The sequence below is a fragment of the Borostomias antarcticus genome (genome assembly GCF_949987555.1).
Source record: "Borostomias antarcticus genome assembly, chromosome: 21".
NCBI lineage: Eukaryota > Metazoa > Chordata > Actinopteri > Stomiiformes > Stomiidae > Borostomias > Borostomias antarcticus.
In genome coordinates, this window is record NC_140254.1 from 12,668,576 (window position 1) to 12,695,727 (window position 27,152).

The 27,152-nt window shown below is 44.8% G+C and overlaps 1 protein-coding gene across 1 annotated transcript; it reads left to right on the top strand.

Annotated features, from left to right (window-relative positions):
- Window positions 1–3,575: 3,575 nt before the first annotated feature.
- LOC311322825 (ectonucleotide pyrophosphatase/phosphodiesterase family member 3) lies at window positions 3,576–26,581 on the top strand (the record flags this gene model as incomplete). The annotated part of the gene is made up of 25 exons (XM_084454943.1): window positions 3,576–3,715; window positions 7,209–7,296; window positions 7,537–7,665; window positions 9,145–9,270; window positions 9,597–9,657; window positions 9,996–10,093; window positions 10,452–10,531; window positions 12,070–12,189; window positions 13,620–13,729; window positions 14,571–14,636; window positions 15,717–15,789; window positions 17,116–17,224; window positions 18,957–19,079; window positions 19,765–19,796; window positions 20,386–20,513; window positions 20,906–20,975; window positions 21,159–21,246; window positions 21,626–21,798; window positions 22,501–22,546; window positions 22,695–22,849; window positions 23,351–23,492; window positions 25,607–25,684; window positions 25,780–25,912; window positions 26,149–26,305; window positions 26,408–26,581. Exons 1-25 carry the CDS (start codon window positions 3,677–3,679, stop codon window positions 26,579–26,581), a joined length of 2,598 nt encoding a protein of 865 aa, XP_084311069.1. The 5' UTR covers window positions 3,576–3,676.
- Between the last annotated feature and the right edge of the window lie 571 nt (window positions 26,582–27,152).

Genomic DNA, 27,152 nt, shown 5'->3' on the forward strand with positions numbered 1-27,152 from the left:
TAGAAGCGCTAGACTGGAAGCCACATGTATTAGATATGATTCCGGATCCTAATCAAAAGCCTAGTCATTATGATTCTGATGACACTGGAACCAGACAACCATCACACACACTCCTGGACCCAGACCACCATCACACACTCCCCTGGACCCAGACCACCATCACACACTCCCCTGGACCCAGACCACCATCACACACTCCCCTGGACCCAGACCACCATCACACACTCCCCTGGACCCAGACCACCATCACACACTCCCCTGGACCCAGACCACCATCACACACTCCCTTGGACCCAGACCACCATCACACACTATATGACATAGTTTTAAGGGTCCGCAAAATGAATATTTAGGATCAGAGACACTCAAATAAGGCCTGCGATTTGAAAGTGTGTTGATTGTGCATTTTGCCAAAAAGTTACGACATATTTCTTGATTCGTATTTAAAACCATAGTACGGATCTGCATCTAATTTCCAGAATCGCGTTTAAATGTGAATCTATTTTTTATAGATGCAGATCCGGAAACGTATCTTTTTTTTATAGATGCAGATCCATAAACGTATCTATTTTTTTTATAGAAGCAGATCCGGAACCAATTTGAATCTCTTTTTTTTAGATACAAATCCGGTACCGTATCTAAACCCATTCATGTTGGAATTTTTAGTTACAAATCCGGAACCGTGTCTAAACCCATTCATGTTGGACTTGGAATATATTGATTTAAATGCAGACTTGGAATTTTTAGATACAAATCTGGAACCGTATCTAAACCCATTCATTTTGGAATTTTTAGATACAAATCCAGAAATGTATCTAAAAATGAGAGCGCCCCCCGGTGGTAAGTAATTGCCATTACATTTCCAGATTCAGATTCAGAAATCCAATTCCGGAAACAGATCTAATCCTATACATTAGCCTTCCAACTTCGGACCTGTTTCCGGTAACAGACGCATGCTATCCGGAAACAGATCTAAACCCATTCAAAAAAGAGGTTAGGATTTCCCGAAACCATGCTATAAACCCTAACCCCTAACCCCCCTACCTACAGTACCCTAACCCCTAACCCCCCTACCTACAGTACCCTAACCCCTAACCCTAATACCTACAGTACCCTAACCCCTAACTATTTTATCTACAGTACCACACAAGTGTACCTGCGTGTTGCTGCTGTGTCTGTCCCTCCCGATGCTACTGAAACTCAGGGCTGCAGACCATGTACCTAGACAGGGCCTTTATTGTCGCAAAGGGACTTTAATCACTGGACTTTGCGATCTGGATATAATACGTTTCATCTGAATTTCACTCCACACCCAGGGGACATAAAACTTTGGAGCATGTTTAGCCAGGGCCAGCCTGAGGAGGGGAATCTCCCAGGCTAAATACACGTATACCTGTTCTACATCAAAATTAGTACCTGTAAGCAGGCCTTTAAACGAGGGACTACCGGGAAGAGCCACAGGACGAATAGGCGAGTGACACCGCTACAATGGAAGTCAATGAGGCACCCGGAATTGTGTTGGAAAAACTATGATAAATGTGCTTTTCTGAGGCGGGAAACACAGGGTGTAATCTTACCCGTCTCAGTATGCTCTTCTATGAAATGTATCGCAATCTGAATATTTTTACATGTTTGGCATGGCTTGGACATACAGTGAGGGTAATAATTATTTGATCCCTTGCTGATTTTGTACGTTTGCCCACTGACGACAAATAAATGATCAGTCTGTAATTTTAACAGTGAGAGACGTGTAAATTGATTTGCATTTGAGTGAAATAAGTATTTGATCCCCTATCAACCAGCAAGATTTCTGGCTCCCACAGAGTGGTTATGTCCATGAGGCACACAAATTAGTCCTCTCCCTTTAAGAGAGTGCTCCTAATCTCAGCTTGTTACCTGTATAAAAGACACCTGTCCATAGAAGCAATCAATCAATCAGGTTACCTAGTTTGCGGAAGTTTACACATGTATGTGCTGCGACTAAATAGTTATACAGTATGCTAAATATGAAAAAAAGGCCTTTCCAGATGAACTAGAATCTTACTTTATGGCAAATTATATGTCAGAACGCCAACTAACACCTTGGTCAGTTTCTTGTCTTTGAAATTGAGAGTTTAACATGTTTTTTGAATGATTTTTCACATTGCCCATCCACATCCATTGTATAACCAAAACGGTGGTAGAGCAATTATCAGACTTTCTCAAAAGTGCTAGTTTTGTCAATGTTTGATCTGAACCATTGTATATGATCATAAGTAACCTTAAAACAGGGCTAAACATGCATTTTCCCTTTACTACTCCTTTAAGCATCTATCTGGGGAGATGTGGCCTAAGGAGTAGTCTCTGGAACAGCTTGATCTTTGATCAGCTTATTGTCTATCTGGGGAGATAGTGGCCTAAGGAGGGGGAGTCTCTGGAAAAGCTTGTAGGAGGTGCATACAGCAGTAGGGAGATGGGCCGGTAGCTTTTGGAGAGGTTGGGATCTTTTCCAGGTTTTATTAGAGCAATGATGATGGCTTTCCTCCAGTTAATTTAGTTGGGATGCGCTGGATCACTGTTCAAATAATCAACTGTACATTGTTGTTAATACTCTGCATACTGTACTCACCACATGTACAAGCTGTTCATACTGTACTGTACATACAACCTTTCATTTGCACACGCTATTCCCTAACTCTGTCCACTTCTCCTCTGTACGAATAAAAAAATATATAATTACATATATTATATAAATATAATATTTGTATAGTAACTCTCCATTGTCCATCACGGTACACATTAAGATATAACATCAACAATGCTGTAGTACTTAATTTTCCTGCACTTATCTGTAAATAATACTATACTGTTGAACTCCTGGTTAGATGCTCGATTGAAGCGTTCACGGCTCCTCTCTGTCCTGGCCCTGCAGTGGTGGAATGAACTGTCCACTGACGTCAGGACAGCAGAGTCGCTGCCCATCTTTCGCCGCAGGCTCAAAACTCAGCTCTTCAAGAAGTATTACCACAATCCTCCTTTTTAAGCACTTTTTATATTTATATTTTACTCTTGCACTTTGCTTTCAGCACTAGATTATACTCGTAGTTGCTTGTTTAGAAAGGAGATGCACTTCATCTGCTAAATGACTAATGTAATGCTAACTTCATCTCATTGGCTTTGTACCCATACTCGGAACAATGACAATAAAGGACAATCTAATCATCAAATCGGCTAAACATCACCTTTTCCAGTTAAACATTACCTTCTTCCCCATAGCCTCTCACCTCCATGCCAGGTGAGATCTGGACATAGGGATAGGAATATACAGGTAGGCGTATACAGGTACATGTAGGGATTTACAGGTAGGGGTATACAGGTAGGGATATAGGGAGAGTAGAGGAGGAGGGAGGGACTGTGTGTGTGTGTGGGGGGGGGGGGGTAGAGACATTAGGTCGATCCTCTTATAATGAGTTACCTTCCCATGCTCACGTCATTCAAGAGGTCGCTGTCACTGCTCTGGTGTTTCCTTCCTCTGTGCAGAACTCTGTGTATGTGTGAGAGAGAGAGACAGAGAGAGAGAGACAGTGTGTGATTGTATAGAACTCTGTGTATGTGTGTGTGTGTGTGTGAGAGAGAGATTGAGAGAGAGAGAGATTGTATAGAACTCTGTTCAGAGCCAGAGAGGTAGATCTCAAGCATGGGGATTGGCCAGGAAAGCAGGAGGAAAAAGATCATGGTAAGTAAATATCAGAGTCTGTTTACTTTTGATAGTTGAGGTCCAGTAGAGGAATTGATGCAGTGAACTATTAGTGAACTGTGTGTTGGTGCTACTGTGTGTTGGTGTGGAGAGTATGGGGACAAGGTGTGTGTGTGTCTGTGTGGCAGGGGGTCACAGAAGGGCTATGTGGCCTCTAGCACAATGAAACCATTGTAAGTCATCCAATGATTGATTTGGTGATTTCATTAAGTCATTTTTCCCGTCACTTACTGTAGGCTGCTGAAAGGAGTAGTAAAGGGAAAAATCATGTTTAGCCCTGTTAAGGTTACTTATGATCATATACAATGGTTCAGATCAAGAAGTTGACAAAACTAGCATTTTTGAGAAAGTTGATAATTGCTCTACCACCGTTTAGGTCATACAATGGATGTGGATGGGCACCTTAAAAAATCATTCAAAAACATGTTAAACTCTCAATTTCAAAGACAAGAAGCTCACCGAGGGGATAATTGGTGTCCGTTGGTGTTCTGGCATCAAATTCGCCGCAAAGTATGAATCCTGTAGGGTTTTATTGATTATTTTATGAAATCCAATGTCTTGTATTGAAGCGACCATTGTAGATGTGTAGATCAATCCGCAGAGGGAATTCAGGAAGCGGAACTACTTACGGTAGCTATTGTTATTGTTTATGTTGCTAGGCTACCTAGTTTGCGAAGGTTTACACACGTATGTGCTGCGACTAAATAGTTCTATGCGAAATATTTAAAAAAGCATTTCCAGATGAACTACAATCTTACTTTATGGCGAATTATATGTCATAACGCCAACTAACACCTCGGTGAGTTTCTTGTCTTTGAAATTGAGAGTTTAACATGTTTTTTTAATTATTTTTCAAGGTGCCCCCCCACATCCATTGTATGACCAAAATGGTGGCAGAGCAATTATCAGACTTTATCAAAAGTGCTAGTTTTGTCAACTTTTTAATCTGAACCATTGTATATGATCATAAGTAACCTTAAAACAGGGCTAAACATGAATTTTCCCTTTACTACTCCTTTAAAGGGATAATACAGTGGTTCAATGTGACACATGCCAGTTATCTTTAGGTAAAATCAAAGTGAATATGTTCATAAGTGTTGTTATTCTGTCATTTTTAAGTACTATAAAACTCATTTTTATATGCCCACTTTTTCCCCTCTCCAACCTCACCTCGTTTTGTGGGCGTGTCAAATAGGGCGTGTCAGTCAGATAGTAATTCATGTGCCAACTACCGCCCCCTGTCTCTCCTTAATGGAGATCTAAAACTGTATGCTAAGGTCTTAGCGCGGCGCCTGGAGACAGTCCTACCCTCTCTGATCCATCCTGACCAAACGGGTTTTGTTAAACAAAGACTAGCCTTAGACAACTTAAGACGACTTTGTCATATTATAGACACAAGCTCCAATGTTTCCTCCCCTCGTGCAGTGCTGTCCCTAGATGCCGAAAAAGCATTTGACAGGCTTGAATGGTGTTTTTTGTGGCATACAATAATAACTATGGCATTTGGAGACATCTTTATGAATATGCTCAAAATATTGTATCATAATCCTACTGCCATGGTCATTACATCGAAACAGTGTTCTACACCCTTCCCCGTCAGTCGAGGCGCCCGGCAAGGATGCCCAGTTTCAGCATTGCTCTTTATTTTATCTCTCGAACCCTTAGCTCAAAAAATTTGAAATGCACAGTAAATAAAGCCAATAGCGATAAATAAGACATATCACATAACTTCTTTGTATGCTGACGATTTATTCTTATTTATTGATGAAGTACTCCATTCATTACCAGCTGCTCTGGAAATTATTAATACATTTAGTCTGATATCGGGTTATAAAATCAATTTGAATAAGTCTGCTCTGCTCCCCTTAAATACAGCCATGAGTAATCTCCAATTAGATGTTGGTATACCAATGGTTTCCCATTTTAGGTACCTAGGCATAGACATATACTCTTCAATTGACAAAATAGTATCCCAAAATTACAAGAGGCTAAAGAGAACAGTAGCTGATGATATACTTAGGTGGTCCTCTCTTTTTACCTCTTTCAACCCGAATTACTGTGGTAAAAACCCATATACTACCAAAGGTGAATTTTTAAGCTAGCATGAGTAATTAACCACCACCACCTGGCTTTTGGGAAAGATTACAGGGTCGGGTATCTAATTTAATCTGGCAGGATCAGCATCCTAGAATCAGTAACTACCTTGTAAAACAGTAGGATGGCAGGCGGCTTATCCGTTCCAAATTTCGAATTGTATTTCTTGTCTTTCATGCTTAGGCCACTGCTACGATGGTTTGACAATGATTCTGATGTACCTTGGCTGAACTTAGAAAAGCAAATTGTATTCCCATACACTCTCAAAGATGTCTTACAATCTAGTCTCTCCTCAAATCACCTCACAGACCTAGTTAGTCAAACTGTTAGTCTTACCAGAAGACATTTGCGCTGTGAAACCGACATAAAATCTGCATTGTTCACCAGTCTAACGTTATTTATCTTAGTAGGTGTCCAACAAAGCCAGCTGAACACTGAAACGTTACTGTTCTGGGTTCAACATCTGTCAGTTGTGGTGATATAAAGGAATCGAGAGGAATACCACTGCAATAACTGATTATTAGTCAGATCAACATTTCATATACAAAGGCAACACAATACGCTTTAAGCCTCGGATACACTAGAAGACTTTCACAATCTTAACATTGTGAAATGTCTCTTAATTCTATAACGTTACCCTTGTGTCTTGAGCTTACCAATTTTATTATCATAACAGTCATTATTTAAAAAAATTGGTAACTTTTATCTAGGTTAGCTATTGGTAATTGGTATAATGTTAATGAATCAGGCTCTTTGTGAAAGCTGTAACCAGGCTGTGTACTTACCGATGGGTGAATCAGTTAGCAATGGCAAAATTCAAGTTCACGTCTTTTTTCTTTTGTGGGCGTGGATGGGGGAGTGCTCCCAGAGAGGCGTCATGTGTTGGGACATCACAAACAAAACAAGCTGAAAATGTGACTAAAAAAATAAATCGTCTAGCTCTCCAAAACTAAAGAAAACACTCATTTGATAGTTTGACGGTGTTCACACAGTGCCCCAATGTACCACTATCATACAAAACACCCGAATGTAAGGTTTTGGACTGAACTATCCCTTTAAGGCAACAGGATATGAATACGCGGGAATGTCTGCGTGACAGTAGCCATGAACTTAGCTTAGCTCATTCAGAAACATCACTTTCTGTATTACTTTCTGTATTACATGTTGGTCACCAGCTTCCTCTACAGCGTGGTCATGTTTTGACCATCGTAACCTTTCCACAATGACTCAGCAGACACACCTGGCACTTTATCATCACATACAGGAAGTAGACTATCTAGTCCTGAGCCTGTGTGCGTGCCTGGGTGTCTGTGTGTGTTTGTGTGTGCGTGCGTGTGTACTGTATATGTGTGTGTGTGCTGTATGTGTGTGTGTTCAGATAGGTACCTTGGCTGCATTGATCGTCACGGTTGTCCTTGGTCTTGGACTTGGCCTGGGGCTGCAGCTTCAAAAGTGCCGCAGTGAAGGTACAACAGTTCATTCATGATTACCCACCTGCATTTGAAACCTACTTCACAGCTAATTAATAAGTAATCACTGAACTGTAAGTCACTTAGGATAAAAAAAAATGTATGGTGGGAGAAAGGAGCAGGAGGAGAGGAGAAAAGGAGACAAAGGAAACAGAGAACATGAAGGATGTGAGAAAGACCAGCGGACGGTTGAGTGACAGAGAAGACCATCTACATGTTCTTCTCCCTGTGTTGCAGTGGCGCCCACCTGCAGGGAGCGCTGTTACGAGCCCTTCGACGAGGGGAAGCCTGGCTGTCGCTGTGACCGGCAGTGTGTGGACAACAACACCTGCTGCTACGACTTCCAGGACGTCTGCCTCCACCCCAGTGAGTAGTTCACCTGACCACACTCACAGAGAGAAGTTAACCTGACCACACTCACAGAGAGAAGTTCACCTGACCACACTCACAGAGAGAAGTTCACCTGACCACACTCACAGAGAGAAGTTCACCTGACCACACTCACAGAGAGAAGTTCACCTGACCACACTCACAGAGAGAAGTTCACCTGACCACACTCACAGAGAGAAGTTCACCTGACCACACTCACAGAGAGAAGTTCACCTGACCACACTCACAGAGAGAAGTTCACCTGACCACACTCACAGAGAGAAGTTCACCTGACCACACTCACAGAGAGAAGTTCACCTGACCACACTCACAGAGAGAAGTTCACCTGACCACACTCACAGAGAGATGTTCACCTGACCACACTCACAGAGAGATGTTCACCTGACCACACTCACAGAGAGATGTTCACCTGACCACACTCACAGGCAGGGGAGACAGGACAGAAGTACCTGGGAGTTTCTGAATGACGGCATTCCTGAGCTGTTGGAAAACCCCGGTCATCTCTCCCTCAGAGGGACTTACTGGGGATTTACTGGACAAAGTAAGGCCCCACATGGGTTCTTCAGTTGTCCTTGTAGGAGAACCCTCTGACCTCACCTTTATTGGTGATATTGGTTCTAGCTGGAACCTTGTCTTGATTAAATAGTTCCTGTACCGACACCATAAAACAGGCTACAGCTGCGGAGTTGAACCCACAACTACAAACTGCTGCAGAGTTGAACCCAAAACCACATACAGCACAACGCACTGTTTATCATTTTTCCTGGCCACTTGACTTCAATGTCAGTACTTTACAAGTGTTGGACAGATCTGTTAGAAGTGTTTATACTCTACATAGTGTGTGGCGACTGTTAGGCTTTGCTACATCAGCTCTGCAGAAGAGGTGGTTTGGTGACCATGAACGCTTGATAAAGACCAACTCTGCCTGAGCCCTGTTCTAGCAACCTAAACCTTGCTGCCTAAATCATGGCTGAGGGCTATAGGTTACTGACTGAATGCAAGTACTCTACACTACTGTAAAGGTACTCTATACTACTGAAAGTACTCTACCCTATTGTGAAGATACTCTTTACGGCTGTAAAATACTCTACACTACTGTAAAGGTTGGTTTGGAGACGACGCTCGTGTGATGGGTAGCCCTGCCTCAGCTGGCTAACACCAAGGCTTTAGCTTCACAAGTTAACGCAAGTCTTCCACGCTGTACTGTACTGTATGTGAGACCTGGGTTGGAAACCCACGCCGCAGTGTCGTCCTGACCCGGTCCCTCTCTGCCCCGGTCCCTCTCTGACCCAGTCCCTCTCTGACCCAGTCCCTCTCTGATCCAGTCCCTCTCTGAACCAGTCTCTCTCTGACCCAGTCCCTCTCTGACCCGATCCCTCTCTGACCCGGTCCCTCTCTGATCCAGTCCCTCTCTGACCCAGTCCCTCTCTGACCCGGTCCCTCTCTGCCCCCCAGCACAGCAGTGGGAGTGTACCAGGTTGCGGTGTGGAGAGGACAGGCTTCCCCAGAGCAGGTGCCACTGCTCAGCCGACTGTCTGCAAGCCGGGGACTGCTGCACCAACTACAAACACGTCTGCCAGGGTAACTACAAACTACAAACATGTCTGCCAGGGTGACTACAAACTACAAACATGTCTGCCAGCCTCAGCTGATCTCAGGAGTCCCGAGTTGCTGCGCTGTTACGTCTCGAATGATTTTCATTTGAAAAGAAGACCCACGTGTTTTAGCATGTTTGCAGCTTCTGTGTACCATCACACCTAGAGTAGCACCGACATCTGTTCTGGTTTCATATATATCTAAGTATTAAGAGACTGTTGGGAAAGATGAGTAGTTTCATGATTGGATGGCATGGACATAATGCATATGTTTAAATGGTGACTCACTGTTCCTCTGTGTTCCTGACTCAGGAGAGCCGGAGTGGGCGGAGGACGCGTGTGTGGACATGATCACACCCAAATGTCCTGCCGGGTGCGTGGAAGGAAAAACAATCATCTGAAAGAAAGAAAACAATATTTTAGGCCTGAGGTCAACGCTGAGCAAACCAAGGCGGTGGCACTTCCGGCCTGCGGCCTCTGGCCAGTGGTCTGGAAACGGGCGGCGCATATCCCAGAAGTGTTATAGACTGTGACCATGGCCTCACACTCACAGGAAAACATGGATCCTGAGATCTAGATGTGAAACTGTTATCATGTGTGTGTTTGTCTCTGAGTCTGTGTGTGTGTGTGTCTGTCTGTGTGTGTGTGTGTGTGTGTCTGTGTGTATGTGTACGTGTGTCTGTCTGTGTCTATGTCTGTGTCTATCCTCAGCTTCAAACAGCAGCCCCTCCTCCTTGTCTCATTAGACGGACTGAGAGCAGAATACCTCCAGACGTGGTTCTCTCTACTCCCAGTCCTGGGCAAACTTAGTGAGTAGGTTCCTCCCTCTCTCTAGCCCTTTAAACACTGTCATCCCCTCATCTGTCCTACAAAGAATAAAAAAACATCACCCTTTTATATAATCATCTATTCACACCATCATCAACGTCGTGATGATCATCATCTCCATCATCATCATCATCGTCGTCATCATCATCGTCATTCGCCTTATTCACCTCAGCTGCCATATTGGTCAGTCTGACGTAATTAGGGGTGCGGATGCGGCGGAGAGGAGGATCTGGTGGTCTACGGCGTAAAACGCTGCTGACAGGTCTAGGATCATCATCATCATCATCATCATCATCATCAGTTGAGAGCTCATCTGTGACGCTGTCCTTGTCTTCTCAGAGTCCTGTGGTACCTCTGCTCCCTACATGCAGCCAGTGTTCCCCAGCAAGACCTTCCCCAACCACTACACCATCGTCACAGTGAGTCCCCCAACCACTACACCATCGTCACAGTGAGTTCCCCAACCACTACACCATCGTCACAGTGAGTTCCCCAACCACTACACCATCGTCACAGTGAGTCCCCCAACCACTACACCATCGTCACAGTGAGTTCCCCAACCACTACACCATCGTCACAGTGAGTTCCCCAACCACTACACCATCGTCACAGTGAGTCCCCCAACCACTACACCATCGTCACAGTGAGTTCCCCAACCACTACACCATCGTCACAGTGAGTTCCCCAACCACTACACCATCGTCACAGTGAGTTCCCCAACCACTACACCATCGTCACAGTGAGTTCCCCAACCACTACCCCATGGCCACAGTGAGTTCCCCAACCACTACCCCATGGCCACGGTCTCGTAAAAATCAACTACTGTGCAGGGCTATGGAGCAACCTTGTGTTAGGCAATTATGTTCAGAATCCGTTTCACTGCGCACTGTCTATCTTCTGTATGTGGACGTGTCGGTGTACGGGCAGGTGGAGAAAAAAAGTTCATTTGAAACTTATTTTGAACACAACACGCGAGGGACGAGGGTAGCTCGTTTTGACAGTGTTTGAATATTGGCCACCACCAACTTCACTTAACTTTCACTTGTGGAGCATTAATGTGACCCTTTCTCCCGCTGTGAGTTTGAGGATGATTGCATTTGGATGAGGTAAATGTCTCTCAGTCATGAGGGTAAACTAGCAAACTTCATGAAATTAGACATTGGATGCGATTAAATCAACAAATGAGTTTTGAATCAGAACGTTTGATGGCTTGTGAGTGATTTTTAGCCTACTAGCACTAACATTTAACTTAGTAAAACATTTAACAAGTAACTACGTTTAACTTTAGCTAACTGGCCAAGCTGGCTGACAAGCAACAACAGCTTATTATAGCTATGAAAACGGCGTGTTTATACAGCATGTTTAATGTCAAAATTATTCATACACCCTTGTCATGAAAATCTACTTTTTTCTTAGCACCCCCAGGTATTGGTCAAGCCCCTCCTTAGCCCCTGGAGAGAAAAAATCCTGGCGCTGTCCATGATCTGATATCTGAAATTACAGTAAAGTGTGACGTGGCTAACTGTAGAGAGAAAATACGACTTTATGACTACAAATGTCTCTGATGGTCAATAGCACAGAGAAAGTGGTTGACTTGGCCATGAGATAGGCAGCTGACACAGTTTTGGTCTGTTCTCCAAAGAGGTCCTTTCAAGGAGCAAAGTTTGCTCAGATACAGAACACTTAACTGTCCAGTTATCAGCCCCAGAGTAAACAAACCCTAGTGACACAATGGCCTACTGTACAGCCCTGTTGTTGTCTGTGAGCGGTGTTGATTTAACCATACTGGTTTTAACAAAGTATGACCCACACCTCTCCATTTCCCCTCCCTCACCTCCCCTTCCACTCTCCTCCTTAACTTCCTCTCATCTCCTCACCTCCCATCCTTCCCGTTCTCTCCTCTCTCCTCTCCCACCCTCTGACCTCCCTACCCCCCCTTCCTCCTCCTCATCTCCAGGGTCTGTACTCAGAGTCTCATGGTCTGGTGGACAACAGCATGTATGACCCGGTGTTCGACGCCACCTTCAGCCTGTCCAGCTCAGAGAAAGACAAGCCCCGATGGTACCAAGGACAGCCGGTGAGCATGGCCCCAGTCGAGCCCTGACCCTAACCATGACCATAGCCCAGTGGAACCCTGACCCGAACTCTGACCCTAACCTCGGAGGGGGGGGGGGGGGGGACTTGAAAAGGCCTGAAACATTTATTCTTCATTTAGTCACGTCTTTTGACAATAACCCCAGATAATGTTGTTAATTAACTGACTTAACGTTAACTAGCTACATAAAATAATGTTCCTACTGTACCTTCATCATACGGTCAGCACATTAAGCTTTAGTTGCAACTGATTAGTCACGAGAGAAATCATCATTAAAGGCAGATTCCAAAATTATTTAAAAAATCTTCCAGGGGGAGCAAAACGCGTCAAATACTGTCTGTAGTTTTGACTAGACCTCAGCATCGCGTCTCTCAAATCCAGAAACAGTGCATTGCAAAAGACCTTCGCAAGAAACCAAAGGAGGTCAAAGCAGAGTTCCCTGGAGAAGTGTCTCTGTACCGTCACACGCCTCATGTGGGCTCTGGCTCCTTCTCTGACATCCCTCTGGCTTCCTGCTTGTTCCTAGGAACTACTGAATCCTCGCCAGATACATAGTTCAGTTGCCGCATCTTCTTACAGCTGAGTAGGTGAGGGTTGACCGCTTGACCGCATTGTTTTCACTTCAGCAGTGTCGCTACACTAACCCATGATGAGAGTAACTTCAGCAGAGTGTTGCTAGTACACTAACCCATGATGAGAGTAACTTCAGCAGTGTTGCTACACTAACCCATGATGAGAGTAACTTCAGCAGTGTTGCTAGTGCACTAACCCATGGTGAGAGTAACTTCAGCAGTGTTGCTAGTGCACTAACCCATGATGAGAGTAACCTCAGCACAGTGTTGCTAGTACACTAACCCATGATGAGAATAACTTCAGCAGAGTGTTGCTACACTAACCCATGATGAGAGTAACTTCAGCAGAGTGTTGCTAGTACACTAACCCATGATGAGAATAACTTCAGCAGAGTGTCGCTAGTACACTAACCCATGGTGAGAGTAACTTCAGCAGTGTTGCTAGTACACTAACCCATGATGAGAGTAACCTCAGCACAGTGTTGCTAGTACACTAACCCATGATGAGAATAACTTCAGCAGAGTGTTGCTACACTAACCCATGATGAGAGTAACTTCAGCAGAGTGTTGCTACACTAACACATGGTGAGAGTAACTTCAGCAGTGTTGCTAGTGCACAAACCCATGATGAGAGTAACCTCAGCACAGTGTTGCTAGTGCACAAACCCATGATGAGAGTAACTTCAGCAGAGTGTTGCTAGTACACTAACCCATGATGAGAATAACTTCAGCAGAGTGTCGCTAGTACACTAACCCATGATGAGAGCAACTTCAGCAGTGTTGCTAGTACACTAACCCATGATGAGGGTGTTTCTGACCATGTCTCTGGCCACACTGTAGATCTGGCACACAGCCCGGTACCAGGGCCTGAAGGCGGGGACCTACTTCTGGCCGGGGTCAGACGTCCGGGTCAATGGCAGCTTCCCGGACATCTACGCTCCGTACGACGGGTACGACACCGTACATACAGCAGGCAGATTATATAGGATGATTTCTACCTCTCTAACCCTAATCCCTGTAGATAGATAGATACTTAAATGATCCCCCTACAGTGAGATTCAGCAGTGGAATAATTACAAGGTTAGAAATGCAGATACAGTATATGCATAGCAATAAGCATAAAAAGAACAGGACTACTGTATATACATTAAAAGGACTACAATGACTACTGTACATACATCCCAACATATAGCATGAGTATAGAATAGAATAGAATATTATGTACATATATCCAGTCTATAAATATATGTCTAGGAGTGTCTGCTATGTCTACTCTCCCTCAGGAATATGATGATCCTCTGCTCTCTCTCTCTCTCTCTCTCTCTCTCTCTCTCTCTCTCTCTCTCTCTCTCTATCATTCTCTCTTCTTCCTCTCTCTTGTTCCCTCTCTCCTCATCTCCACCCCCAATCCCCAGCCTGGCACTGGGAGCCAGATCATTTATCTGCTCTGGCAGATTGTAATTACATTTCCTCTCTCTTCCTTTCTGTGAAGCGTTCAGTAGACTTACGGTATACTGTTGATGTCATAGCCCTCTCATTGGGTGTGTGTTAATGTCATATCCCTCTCATTGGGTGTGTGTTGATGTCATATCCCTCTCATTGGGTGTGTTGATGTCATAGCCCTCTCATTGGGTGTGTGTTGATGTCATAGCCCTCTCATTGGGTGTGTGTTGATGTCATATCCCTCTCATTGGGTGTGTGTTGATGTCATAGCCCTCTCATTGGGTGTGTGTTGATGTCATATCCCTCTCATTGGGTGGATAAACTACAGTTTCATCCTCCTGATTCCAGTAAAATCCCGTTTGAGGAGAGAGTCTTCACCCTGCTGAAGTGGCTGCAGCTGCCAGACGATATGAGGTAACAATCACGCCAGGATCAATAATGATCAGACCAGGATCAATAACGATCATGCCAGGATCAATAATGATCAGACCAGGATCAATAATGATCAGACCAGGATCAATAATGATCATGCCAGGATCAATAATGATCAGACCAGGATCAATAATGATCAGACCAGGATTAATAACGATCACACCAGGATCAATAATGATCATGCCAGGATCAATAATGATCAGACCAGGATCAATAACGATCACACCAGGATCAATAATGATCAGACCGGTATCAATAACGATCACCCCAGGATCAATAACAATCACATCAGGATCAATAATGATCATGCCAGGATCAATAATGATCAGACGAGGATCAATAACAATCACGCCAGGATCAATAATGATCAGACCGGTATCAATAATGATCACCCCAGGATCAATAACAATCACACCAGGATCAATAAAGATCATGCCAGGATCAATAACAATCACACCAGGATCAATAACGATCATGCCAGGATCAATAACGATCAGACCGGTATCAATAACAATCATGCCAGGATGAATAACGATCACACCACGATCAATAATGATCAGATCAGTATCAATAACGATCACGCCAGGATCAATAACGATCACCCCAGGATCAATAACGGTCACACCTGGATCAATAACGATCACTCTAAGATCAATAATGATTACGCCAGGATCAATAACATTCACACCAGTATCAATAATGATCACACCAAGATCAATAACGATCACACCAGGATGAATAATGATCAGTTGTTCTCATTTTAAAACACTGAAAAGCTTAATTGTCATCTTCATTTTGTGTGGCCTAAAATCAATTTCCAACCCAACCTCATGCCATAGCACAACACTATATTGATTCAATATGATACATTGACTCTGGGGGGAGAATTGTCGAATATGAGACCTTAGCCATAACACTTTATTAGGTATCTGTGAAATGGGTTCATTCTCTTTGTAAACTACGTTGCTATGATGTGTACTGTCACCTAGGTGATACATGCCTGTTCTGTAACCTAGCTGATAGATACTGTGTAACCTAGGTTACCCCTGTGGTTTCCTGCAGGCCAGACTTCTTCACGCTGTACCTGGAGGAGCCGGATAAGTCGGGACACAACTTCGGCCCTGTCAGTGGAGGGGTAAGGTCAAAGGTTAATAACAAACAGCTGGGTGAACTGATATCTGGGTGAATATTGGGCTAATATCTGGGTTAATGTTGGGCTGATATCAGGGTTAATATTGGGCTGATATCTGCGTTAGTGTTGGGCGGATATCTGATTAATGTTGGGCTGATATTCTGGTTCAGCAGTGCTGGGCTGATATCTGGGCTCAGCTGTCCTGTCTTTGCTCTGTCCTGTCTTTGATCTGTCCTGTCTTTGCTCTGTCCTGTCTCTGCTCTGTCCTGTCTTTGCTCTGTCCTGTCTCTGCTCTGTCCTGTCTTTGCTCTGTCCTGTCTTTGCTCTGTCCTGTCTTTGCTCTGTCCTGTCTTTGCATGTACATATAAAGGGGGAAATCCGCACTCTAATAAGTTGAACTGTTTTAATGCATGTACTGTATACAGCAGATAACGAACAAATGTGTTTCAGCCCTGTGTCTTTTCTGCTGTATATACAGTATGCGTTAAAAGTGTTGGTCGTTCTCTGCTGTATATACAGTATGCGTTAAAAGTGTTGTTTGTTCTCTGCTGTATATACAGTATGCGTTAAAAGCACTTCAACTTATTCAAGAGTGCAGATTTCCCCCTTTTGTTTACATGAAACCAAACAGGCTGTGGACAGCAGGTCACACATGCTTTGCAGGTCAGGTCACACATGCTGTCCTTGGAGCTGTTTTTACAGAGCTTTTACAGAGCTTTTACAGAGCGTTTTACTCATGATAATAACGTTCATGTTTTGCAGCACGTGCTGTAAAACACGAGGACCAGAATCCTTTTTAGTTTTTAGGTTATTGTGGTTTTTAGTGCTTGAGTGAGGTAAAGGTTGATGGCTCTCTCGTGTTCACATGTAATATAACCGCATTCAAAACAACAGACCAACAGCCCAGAACGCATTCTTATTGTTTCAGTAGTTCACTTAAATTTCCTACTGAGTGGTTTGTAGATAAAAGGCAGTTTCTTAGTATTCCTTAACATTCCAGTCCAAACATAGAGCTGTGGATTGGCTTGAGGCAGTCTGTCTCAACCCAGAACAGATCTCCCTACCTGGGTACAGGGTCTGAACACATGACAGTGAATAAAACAAGAAATATTTTACTCTCTTAAAGAGCACCATCTAACAGGAGATCCATTTCATCCCCGGGCTTTCTTCAGCAGTCCTTCAGTCTGACTAAACCAGAGACACAGATGTCTGCCATCATTAAAAACCTTTATTTATACAGGGTGGCTCCACTGAGCATAGTAACTTCATACAGGTGTTGTGTCACTGAACTACGACAGCTGTCTCAGACGTGACGTGTTGTTTCCCCAGCTGATCAAGGCCATCCAGGGCATAGACAAGGTCATGGGTCAGCTAATGAACGGCCTGAAACAGATCAATCTTCATCAGTGTGTCAACATCATCATCGTAGCCGACCACGGTAAGATTCAGTACTGAACATCATCGTAGCCATGGTGAGATACAGTCTTGAGCAGTCAGAGGCTCCTGACTGCACCTGATGAAATTAGATGTACGAGAGGTGGATAGATGTCCTTCGGCCGCAGTTTACATGTGGTTTAAAGATGTTTACTTATTCAAAGCTTGTTGCTCATGTGGGCCAGAAGTCATCATCCTCCTTCTCTATAGGCTAGTTCGTCCAAGTTTTATTTCTTGTGTTAGTAAACCCTGCTTAATGAACTGGTAGCCAGGTGTGTAGGACAGAACTATAATTAGAATATAATATACTGTATATAACCCCACTCCCCACAAACTGGCTGACCTTGCACATAAAACACTTGTAGCAGCAGTAGAATCATCTCAGTTGTTTGACCTGAATTAAAGGCGGAATAAAGTGGTTGTAATGTGACACAATGCCAGTTATCTTTAGGTGACATAGAACGGAACATGCCCATCAATTTTGTTATTCAGTCATTTTTAAAGTTGCACAGAAATGAAAAAAAAGCATTCTGTCCCATTTTGGTTCACATAAATGGTCATAGTGTTCACCTATTCAATGATGTATGCCAAAAAAATCTGAATCTGAAAAACTGTCAGGTAATGATGAGTTTGTAACCCCGATAGTGTATTCAGCCTGTTATTTTGACTATATATCCTCTGTAATATGATCTTTACACGCCTTTCCCCACTTGCTCCAGCACGCATGCGCACAGGCCAGCGCGCAGACTGGCTATTCTCCGGCTCACATTCTCTGCGCTACGATCGTTGTTGGTGCCGAGAATATTGTCGTTGTCATTCGTCAGCAACAATCCGATCGTAGCGCAGAGAATGTGAGCCGGAGAATAGCCAGTCTGCGCGCTGGCCTGTGCGCATGCGTGCTGGAGCAAGTGGGGAAAGGCGTGTAAAGATCATATTACAGAGGCTAAAGATCCCGTATTTGAAAACCACAAGAATGCCTCGCGTTGAGGAATCTCAACTGTCGATTCATCCAATCTGATTGATGAAAACAACCGTTTAGCAGCCGAAAATAGATTTTGAGAAACTGCATTCTCGGTGCCCCGATCACCGTCATTACATGGATATACTGGCTCGCGCTGGATTTTAAATTTCTTCTACAGGCCTCCGAACTACACCAAAGTGATCTCGGTGAGTCAAACTTCTTATAATATGTCGTAAATAAGGTCCAGGTTGTCAAAAACGAGCATTGCCCTTTAACCACTAGGCCACAGGAGCTCTTGAAAAGCAGTCGCGTCAGTCTTTTGTTTCAATGTTCTGGTACCACTGCCTCTTGTGGTAGTAACATAGAACTGCAGGTCAACAACGCCAAGACACCGGACAATGGGACATTGGCTCTTCTAGCTGCGTTGGCTTACAGCTACGCACAAAAAACACACAAATTTAACACTTCCAGAGTGTTCACACAATGCCTCCAAGTACAAATAGGCCTACCATGCAAACCCCCAGAAAATCAGATTTTGACTGGAGCACCTCTTTAACACCAACCACACAATGCAGACCCCAACCGCAAAAATATGAAAACAAATAACCCAGAAGATTACGCAGAATGAACTGACAACATCAAAACTGACAGGGCACAATTCTGTGGTCGAGTCAGTTGTGTGTGTGTGTGTGCGTGTGTGTGTGTGTGTGTGTGTGTGTGCGCGTGTGTGTTGAGGCATCTGTAACAGTGTAGTTGTGATCCCTATCTTGCCCAGGCATGGAGGACACCAGCTGTGACAGGAAGGAGGTTCTGCAGGACCTGGTCGGGAACACCTGGCACCTCGAGGTCACCCAAGGGTCATTTGGACGCATCCGTTCCAGGGATAAGAACCAACCGCGTGAGTTCCGACTGAAATCTGTACTTTGTTTTGGCCCCGATTGGACCAGTGACAACCGCTGCTGGCGCTCATGCCAGTACTGATGGAAAAAGGGCAGCGACCCCAGCACTCTGGAAAAGACCAGTCTTTGAAGTAAAGCCTTTATTGAATGGCTAATGCACAGTAGAGATATAAAAATAAAAAAAACGCATCCTCGCATGAGAGCACATACTCGCATGAGAGCACATATCAGCCTTCATCAGAGTGACTAACCAGTCAAGAAGAACAGACACCACTTTTATAGAAGTTACAGGCTCGTCCTTTCATCATCTTTATATAAGTCCTTTCCCAACATCTTTATATAAGTGATGTCTGTGCTTCTTGACTGGTTAGTCACCCTGATGAAGGCTGATGTGTGTCGCAATGCGTAGGTGATTTTTTTGATCTGTGCTTTGAACTGGCCATTCAATAAAGGCCTTTTACTTTTCTACTACAAGAGTGTTTTGGTTGCTCCTTTTTTGCATCCATATAATCATCCTTGTTCTAAAGAGCACCTTGTGTTTGGGTTTAACTTATTCCACAAAAGACGCTCTCCACGCTTTTTCTACGATGATGTATGCGGGTTGGAATCGTGTTTTATTGCTCTTCCAAGCAGAGACACATTCTTAAACATGCTGTTGACAGATCCTCTTGTCTCTTTTGCCAGTGGACCCAGCAGAACTTGTGGCCAACATGACGGTGAGTGAGGAGACTTACACACCAATCACGCTGTCCAGGCAGCTTCCTGATGTGGTCTGCTGTCACTCGTCTCACATGAGGTCATATCGCCGTGGGTGATCACAGAAGAACCCGGCAGCTGCGTTGGTGTTTCAAGAGTCTCAAATGTCATCACCACAATCACTGCTTTGGTAGTCTGACTCAGTGGATGTAGGTTTTGGGGAAAAGCCTTGTCATTTGTTTATTACTGCCCTCAATAGTGAGGATCTGATTCCCAGCCCAATCGGATTCAATCCAGACTATGTGAAACAACATCAACCTAGCAACCGCTCCGCCGAAGACGATTGTGATGGTTTAAAGAAATAGCATTCCTATCTCCCCAAATGGTAATGAGTCAAGCCAGACCTTTCGCCAGCGTTGGCACATCGTAAACAAAGTGTGGAGATAGGTCTGGCTATGCGAGACTACCTCTTTGGTAACCAGTTGGTGTCAATTATACGGTAACCTCACGGTATATTGTAATATGTATGTAGTATGACCATGTAGCTTGACATATCAACACACTACAAGTCCGCCTCACTAGCCTCTTCTCTTTACTGCTTGTTTCCAGTGTAAGAAGCCAGACCAAAAGATCAAGCCCTACCTGAAGGCCCACCTGCCCAAACGCTTCCACTACGCCAACAGCAGACGCATTGAGGACGTCAATGTGCTGGTCACTCCAAAATGGCTGTTTGAGAAGTATGCCTATTAGACATTACCAAACAGCCATTACAACAGGGTAAATTCCCAGTATGTGTCAGTGTGCCTGGCAAATAAGAGTGATCTTCTCTCTGGGAGAATGTCTTCATGCTGGAGCCACAGAGACAGTCTGAGAGCATCTGGACTCTTCTCCACCAACTGACAAATTCACATCATTATCAATAAATCTGTGACTGCAGCTTTTAGAACACTCTCTCTGCAGACAGCTGAGCCATAAAACATGCCTTTCTTCATCTAAAGCTCTGGTGTGTTCAGATAGACAGATAGATAGGAACTTTAACATGGGAGCTGGCTTTCTCCCAAGTTACGCAGATAAGACCCCTAATCTGGCGAGCATTGTCATTGACGCTTACTTACGTATGATGTCATAGATTCCGAGGATCCATACCATATTGCTCTGCAGGGTCCCACGGGTATGACAACGACGCCGACAGCATGCATGTGAGTAACAAGGGTGTACTATGTGGGCTACAGGTCGCTTCAATTTACAAGCCCTGTAAATAAACTCAGTATGAAGTAAACATAATTACTATGCTCTTTGATGTCATGACACAAACAGTATTTGTCAGACACAGAACAATGGCTTGACACGTCACTAAACCACACAGCGTTGATTTCCACCAGGCCATGTTCTTGAGCTATGGACCCAAGTTTCTTTCCAGGACCGAGGTGGACCCGTTCTCCAACATTGAGCTGTACAACCTCATGTGTGGTGGGTTCTGTAGCTGACAACGATAACCTTTTACTGACAAGGTTACTGTAATCTGGGTGATTGTGCAAGGCAGACCCTTACTGACATCTTTATGAGAGCAGGGCAAGACTGTAAAAAGATAGATAGATAGTGTCCCCTGAGGGGAATTTCCTTTGTTGCAGCAGTACAGATGACACATGAGCACAGTAAAAAAGTAAAGAGCAGTAAAAAGGCTCGATCAGTACTATTTACAGTAGTACAGTAAAAACAGAGTCTACAATCTCAGGTGTAGCATCAATTCAAGAATTCAAGAATCAAGTCAGTCAGGCTGTCAACTTAATCGGATCAAGCTGCCTGTCAATTTCCAACCAGCCTGCCTGCATTCTGTCCACCTCACCAGACGTGCTGGAGATCTCCCCGCACCAGAACAACGGCACCCACGGCAGTCTGAACCACCTGCTGAGGACTCCCCAGCACGCACCCACGCGCCCCGCCGAGGAGACCGCCCCGGGGCACTGCCCGCTCCAGACCCTTGACCCCCCAGACACCCTGGCGTGCATATGTCCCTCCCTGGTACGGCTTCACTTTGTTTATAACGTTCAGCTCAGTTAATAGTTGAAGGTCTATAGCTGCCAGATTATTAGCATTCAGCAGATTGTATCCAAAGTCGACTTTGGATTTTGAGCTACAGTAGTGTTGGGGTTAAGTACCTTGCTCAAGGGCACAACAGTAGCCAATGGTGGTCAAGTGGCTTGGGCTGGTCTTGAACCAGTGACCTTTGGGTTAGTAGTCAGATGCTCTGATCAGCCGACTAAGTAAAAGTAAGTAAGTAAATAGCCTTGAGAACTAATGGTTCTCCAGCCTAGTGGCCCATAGGGCAAGAGCCTATCTCCTGATTCCTTAGCTTGAGGCAGCTACTACACACTAGTAGCAGGGACCTACCCCCAAGCCATCCCTTGATGCTGAGTGCCAAGCACGGAGGCATTGGGTACCATTTAAAAGTCTTTGGTATGACTCGGCCGGGGATTGTAGCCCCAACCTCACAATCTCAGGCCCAACCTCAGGCCAGGGATTGAATCCCCAACCTCCCAACCTCAGGGCGGACACTCTAGCCACAACGCTACTGAGCTGGTCGACCAACCAGCTAGCCCTAACCCTACTACAGTGCGTTTTCCTTCTCAGTCCTGCAATGTCAAATCAATCAGAAATGTCTTTGCGTAACTGTGTGCTTGGTGACACAGCTGACACCTGCATCATCCTCTTCTGATTCTACAGAGTGGAAACTCCATCAACAGCCGTCTGAATCTGACAGACAGCGAGGGTGACCTTTCTTACTGCAGATGAGCACCCTGACACACAAACTCACATCCAGAATACTGGCCACTACTTCACCATGAAATACAACTGCTGTTGTTATCCAAGAAGCATAACTCTTATCATCGTTGTTGCTGTGATCCCTTCTCCCCCAGTGTCTGAGGTGGAGAGGAAGCATGTGTTGTTCGGCCGTCCCAGAGTGCTCCGGAGGGGGGAGGCCTACTGCGTGCTCCACCACCAGGGCTTCGTCAGCGGGTACAGCCAGAGGACTCTCATGCCGCTGTGGAGCTCCTTCACGCTGGACAAACCTGTAAGAAAGCTGCCTTCCAGTTGCCTGGGAAGTCAGGAGTTTGAAGTTGTAGTTCACATCACTCCTGAGTTGACCATGTTTCAGAAACAAAAGGCGAAAACCCCACTTTAGCGTCATCTTTGTAGTTGTTGCCTAGTTAGCCATGGGCCAGTACCTGAGGGGTTCAGTACGGTCTGCTCATTTGATACGGGTTTTGCTGCGCAGTGGCATTGTCATTTCAAAGTATTCATAGACATATACTGGCGGGCCTTTGTAAACCATTTCTTATATCTGAACTATTTTCTGTTGCAAGGAATAGGTTAGGATTAGGGTTATAATGGCCATATGGGTTAGGGTTAGGATTATACAGTATGTGTTTATAATGTATATCCTTTTAAGTATAGTGGTGGCTGGGTGCTGAATGTAGTTCTCATTCAGGGAACAGTGGTTCTACAGTAACCCAACCTTAAAATGAACATGACCCCTGACCTGACTCCTAACCCTGACCCCTGACCTCTGCAGGAGGACACAGACCCGTTGCCAGAGGTTACGCCAGGCTGTCTGCGTGCGGACGTGCGTGTTCCGGCGGAGTCGAGCCCTACGTGTGAGCAGTATGCTCCGGACGCTGCCAGGAACGTCTCCCACGCCTTCCTTTACCCGCCAAGTGAGTACAGCAGCTGGCACACTTACACACACACACACAAACACACACACACACACAAAGACACACCCGACACACACACACACCCCCGACACACACACATACACACACACAAACACACACCCGACACACACACACACACACATACACACCCGACACACACACACTCGACACACCCACACACACACACCCGACACACACACACAAACACACACCCGACACACAAGCACACACACACACACAAGCACACACCCGACACACACACACACACACACACAAACACACACACACCCGACACACATACACACCCGAAATACACACACTCGACACACCCACACACACACCCGACACACAAGCACACACACACACAAGCACACACCCAACACACACACAAACACACACACACACACAAACACACACCCGACACACACACACACACACACACACACACACACCCATACACACCCGACACACACACACACTCGACACACCCACACACACACACCCGACACACACACAAACACACACCTGACACACAAGCACACACACACACAAGCACACACCCGACACACACACAAACACACACACACACACACACACTCAACACATCCACACACAAACACACCCAACACACACACACAAATACACACACACACTCGACACACACACACCAAACACACACACACACACACACACACACACAGATGCACACAAACAAACACACACACACAACACTCAGACGCACACACACAGACAACCAACACACACACACAAACACGTGTGTTTGTACACACACACTCGACACACACACACACACACACCCGACACACACCAGACCCAGCCAGCTCTCCAGGGCAGAGATGAAAACGAGGGTTTCATATTTAGCAATCCAAGTTCCCAGGGATTAAAGTTTCAAATCAAAAGAACACCATCCCACTCACACACACACAAATGATCCTGTATGTCTCTCTTCCTAGTAGTTGGCTTGTTCACACCACAGTCTGACTCTTTTCAAGAGAATAATGTGTTCTTTCGTGAAGTTGTGCTTCCAGAGAAATTAAAGACTTCCCATTTTCTGTGGTCACTGATCACTTCCAGTCATTTAGCAGATGCTCAAACACAACTACGTATACTACGTAATAACTTAAATTTATATAGCACCTTTCATGAAACCCAAGGTCGCTTTACATCAGCGCAATAACAGACAAGAGACAACAACAAGAACAAACAAGAACAAACACCAACAACAACAACAACAACCAATCTAGCTGCCAAAGGCCTGGGTGAACAAGTGTCTTTTCAGTGCAGTCTATATAGTCTAGTAGGAAGGTCGGGTCCCCATGCACCCATGATGTATTTTTCTAACATAGTTTTTTCTAATCCTCAGGGTGCCTAGTAAACACAGGGACGATATTTTGAGTTGGGAACATCACAATTTGTTTACTAGACACCCTGAGGATTAGAAAAAACTAAGTTAGAAAAATACATCATGGGGTGCATGGGGACCCCACCTTCCTACTAGACTATTGTATAATGCTTTCATAATAAAACACAACTCAAACACAACTATGTATACAGTCAGGGGCGGACTGGCCATCGGGAGCACCGGGAGTTTTCCCGGTGGCCTGGCGCGCCAACCGGCCTGGCACGCGGTGAATGGCCTGCCCCTCCCCCCCACGTCAACAAATCGCGCAGCACCCCCGCCCACCCCCGTCAACAAAACGAAACTGCAAGTGTTCCGTCTCACCGCGTTGGCTCGGCTCGTGGTCTGACTTACTGTATACAGTATGCTTTCACTATGAAGTGTCCTGGCTGGCAACAGTGTGAAATACAGCAGGTGATTGCATACTGCAAGTGATAGTGTTTGGAGCGTATAATACTGCAGTTGATTGCTGGTTATAATACTGCTGGTGCTAGGAGGTTAAAATACTGCAGGTAGTTATGATGTGAGATGTTATGATGTGATATCTTTCAGATCTGAACAGGTAGTTATGAGGTGTGATGTTTTGATGTGGTGTCCTTCAGATCTGAACAGTTATAATACTGCAGGTAGTTATGATGCGAGATGTTATGATGTGAGATGTTATGACGTGATGTTATGATGTGATGTCCTTCAGATCTGAACAGGACAGCAGTGGAGGAATATGATGGACTGCTGATGACCAACATCGTCCCCATGTACCCTGACTTCAAGAGTAAGCCCTGTACTACACACATACTGTGTACACACACACACACACACACACACACACACACACACACACACACTGAGAACTGTCCCTCTTCTCAGATGTATGGGACTACTTTCACTCCACGCTGCTGAAGAAATATGCCAGTCAGCACAATGGGGTGAACGTGGTGTCGGGTCCGGCGTTTGACTACAACTATGACGGCCAGTTCGATTCTCCTGACCAGACGCCACAGTAGGACGCCTCTCCTCAGTCTCAGCAGTTAGGCTGTGTGCTGGATAAGCAAAAAAGCATACAGTATACACTGAACCATAGCTTTTAGTACAAATTATAAAGAACCTCTCAGCTTTTACAACATAGTATTAATATTCATATTTGGGCTTAAGCTAACCTTAGCCTATGATTAGATCGAGCTATATTGCTCATTTGAAACTTGTCAAACCAGCAAATCTTATGCCATTTCCTTTCAGGTTTGTGGCTGGAACACGCATTCCCATCCCCACACACTACTTTGCTGTGTTGACCAGCTGCCGGAACTCCTCTCGTCCAATCAGCAGCTGCGACCAGGAGCTTCAGACCATCTCCTTCCTGGTACCACACAGGCCCGACAACTCAGAGAGCTGCAACGTAAGTCTGACCGGGCCGGGGATCAAACCTGGGTGATCCACACTGAACTCACTGAACCAAAGGTCATCTGTTGAGGGTTTGTTCTCTTCATCACCTCCTCAGAACGCCAATGCTGCCTCCCTGTGGGTTGAGGACCTCCTTTGGTTCCACCAATCACGCGTCAGAGATGTAGAGTGGATCACAGGATTGGACCTTTATCAAGATAGCACCCGGCCAATCCCAGAGCTCCTACGGGTGAAGACCCGCCCAACCGCTGCCATTCATAGAAAACCCTGAAATGAGATTGATTTTTTAAAGAACACTTTGTAAAGTAGCAAAACTTAGTCTAATAGCACACATTTATTTGGCAATGCTCTTGGAATATGTATCATATTATAGATTTGTATAGAACATGACTGCATTGTTGTACATTGTATAATGATTATTACTGTAATGTTTGAAAGGTGGGTTTTAAATGTTTATACCGAAGCCATTTCCTTGTTTTTGAACTAGAACAGTGCCTGTCGGATCTGGGCCCGCTCTGTCCATGCCTATACAACTAACAAATTCCTTATGAAGACTATTGCTATGCATTATTATATAAATGGACTAAATAAAATAATTTACTCATACAATAGTCTACTTGAAACAACTCCCCTTCCTTAGTAGTATTTTTTTTAACAAATTCACCCACTACCACATTAGTTTAGAATGTATTCAGAATCAGAATTTGTTTATTGCCATGCAGTTTTTCAACGTACTGTACTAGGAATTTGCTTTCGGTCGTGGTGCATAACATGGAGACAACATTGGACAGGGTGCAGGGATGAGACAGGACAGTGCAAAGACAGGACAGTGCAAACAGCAA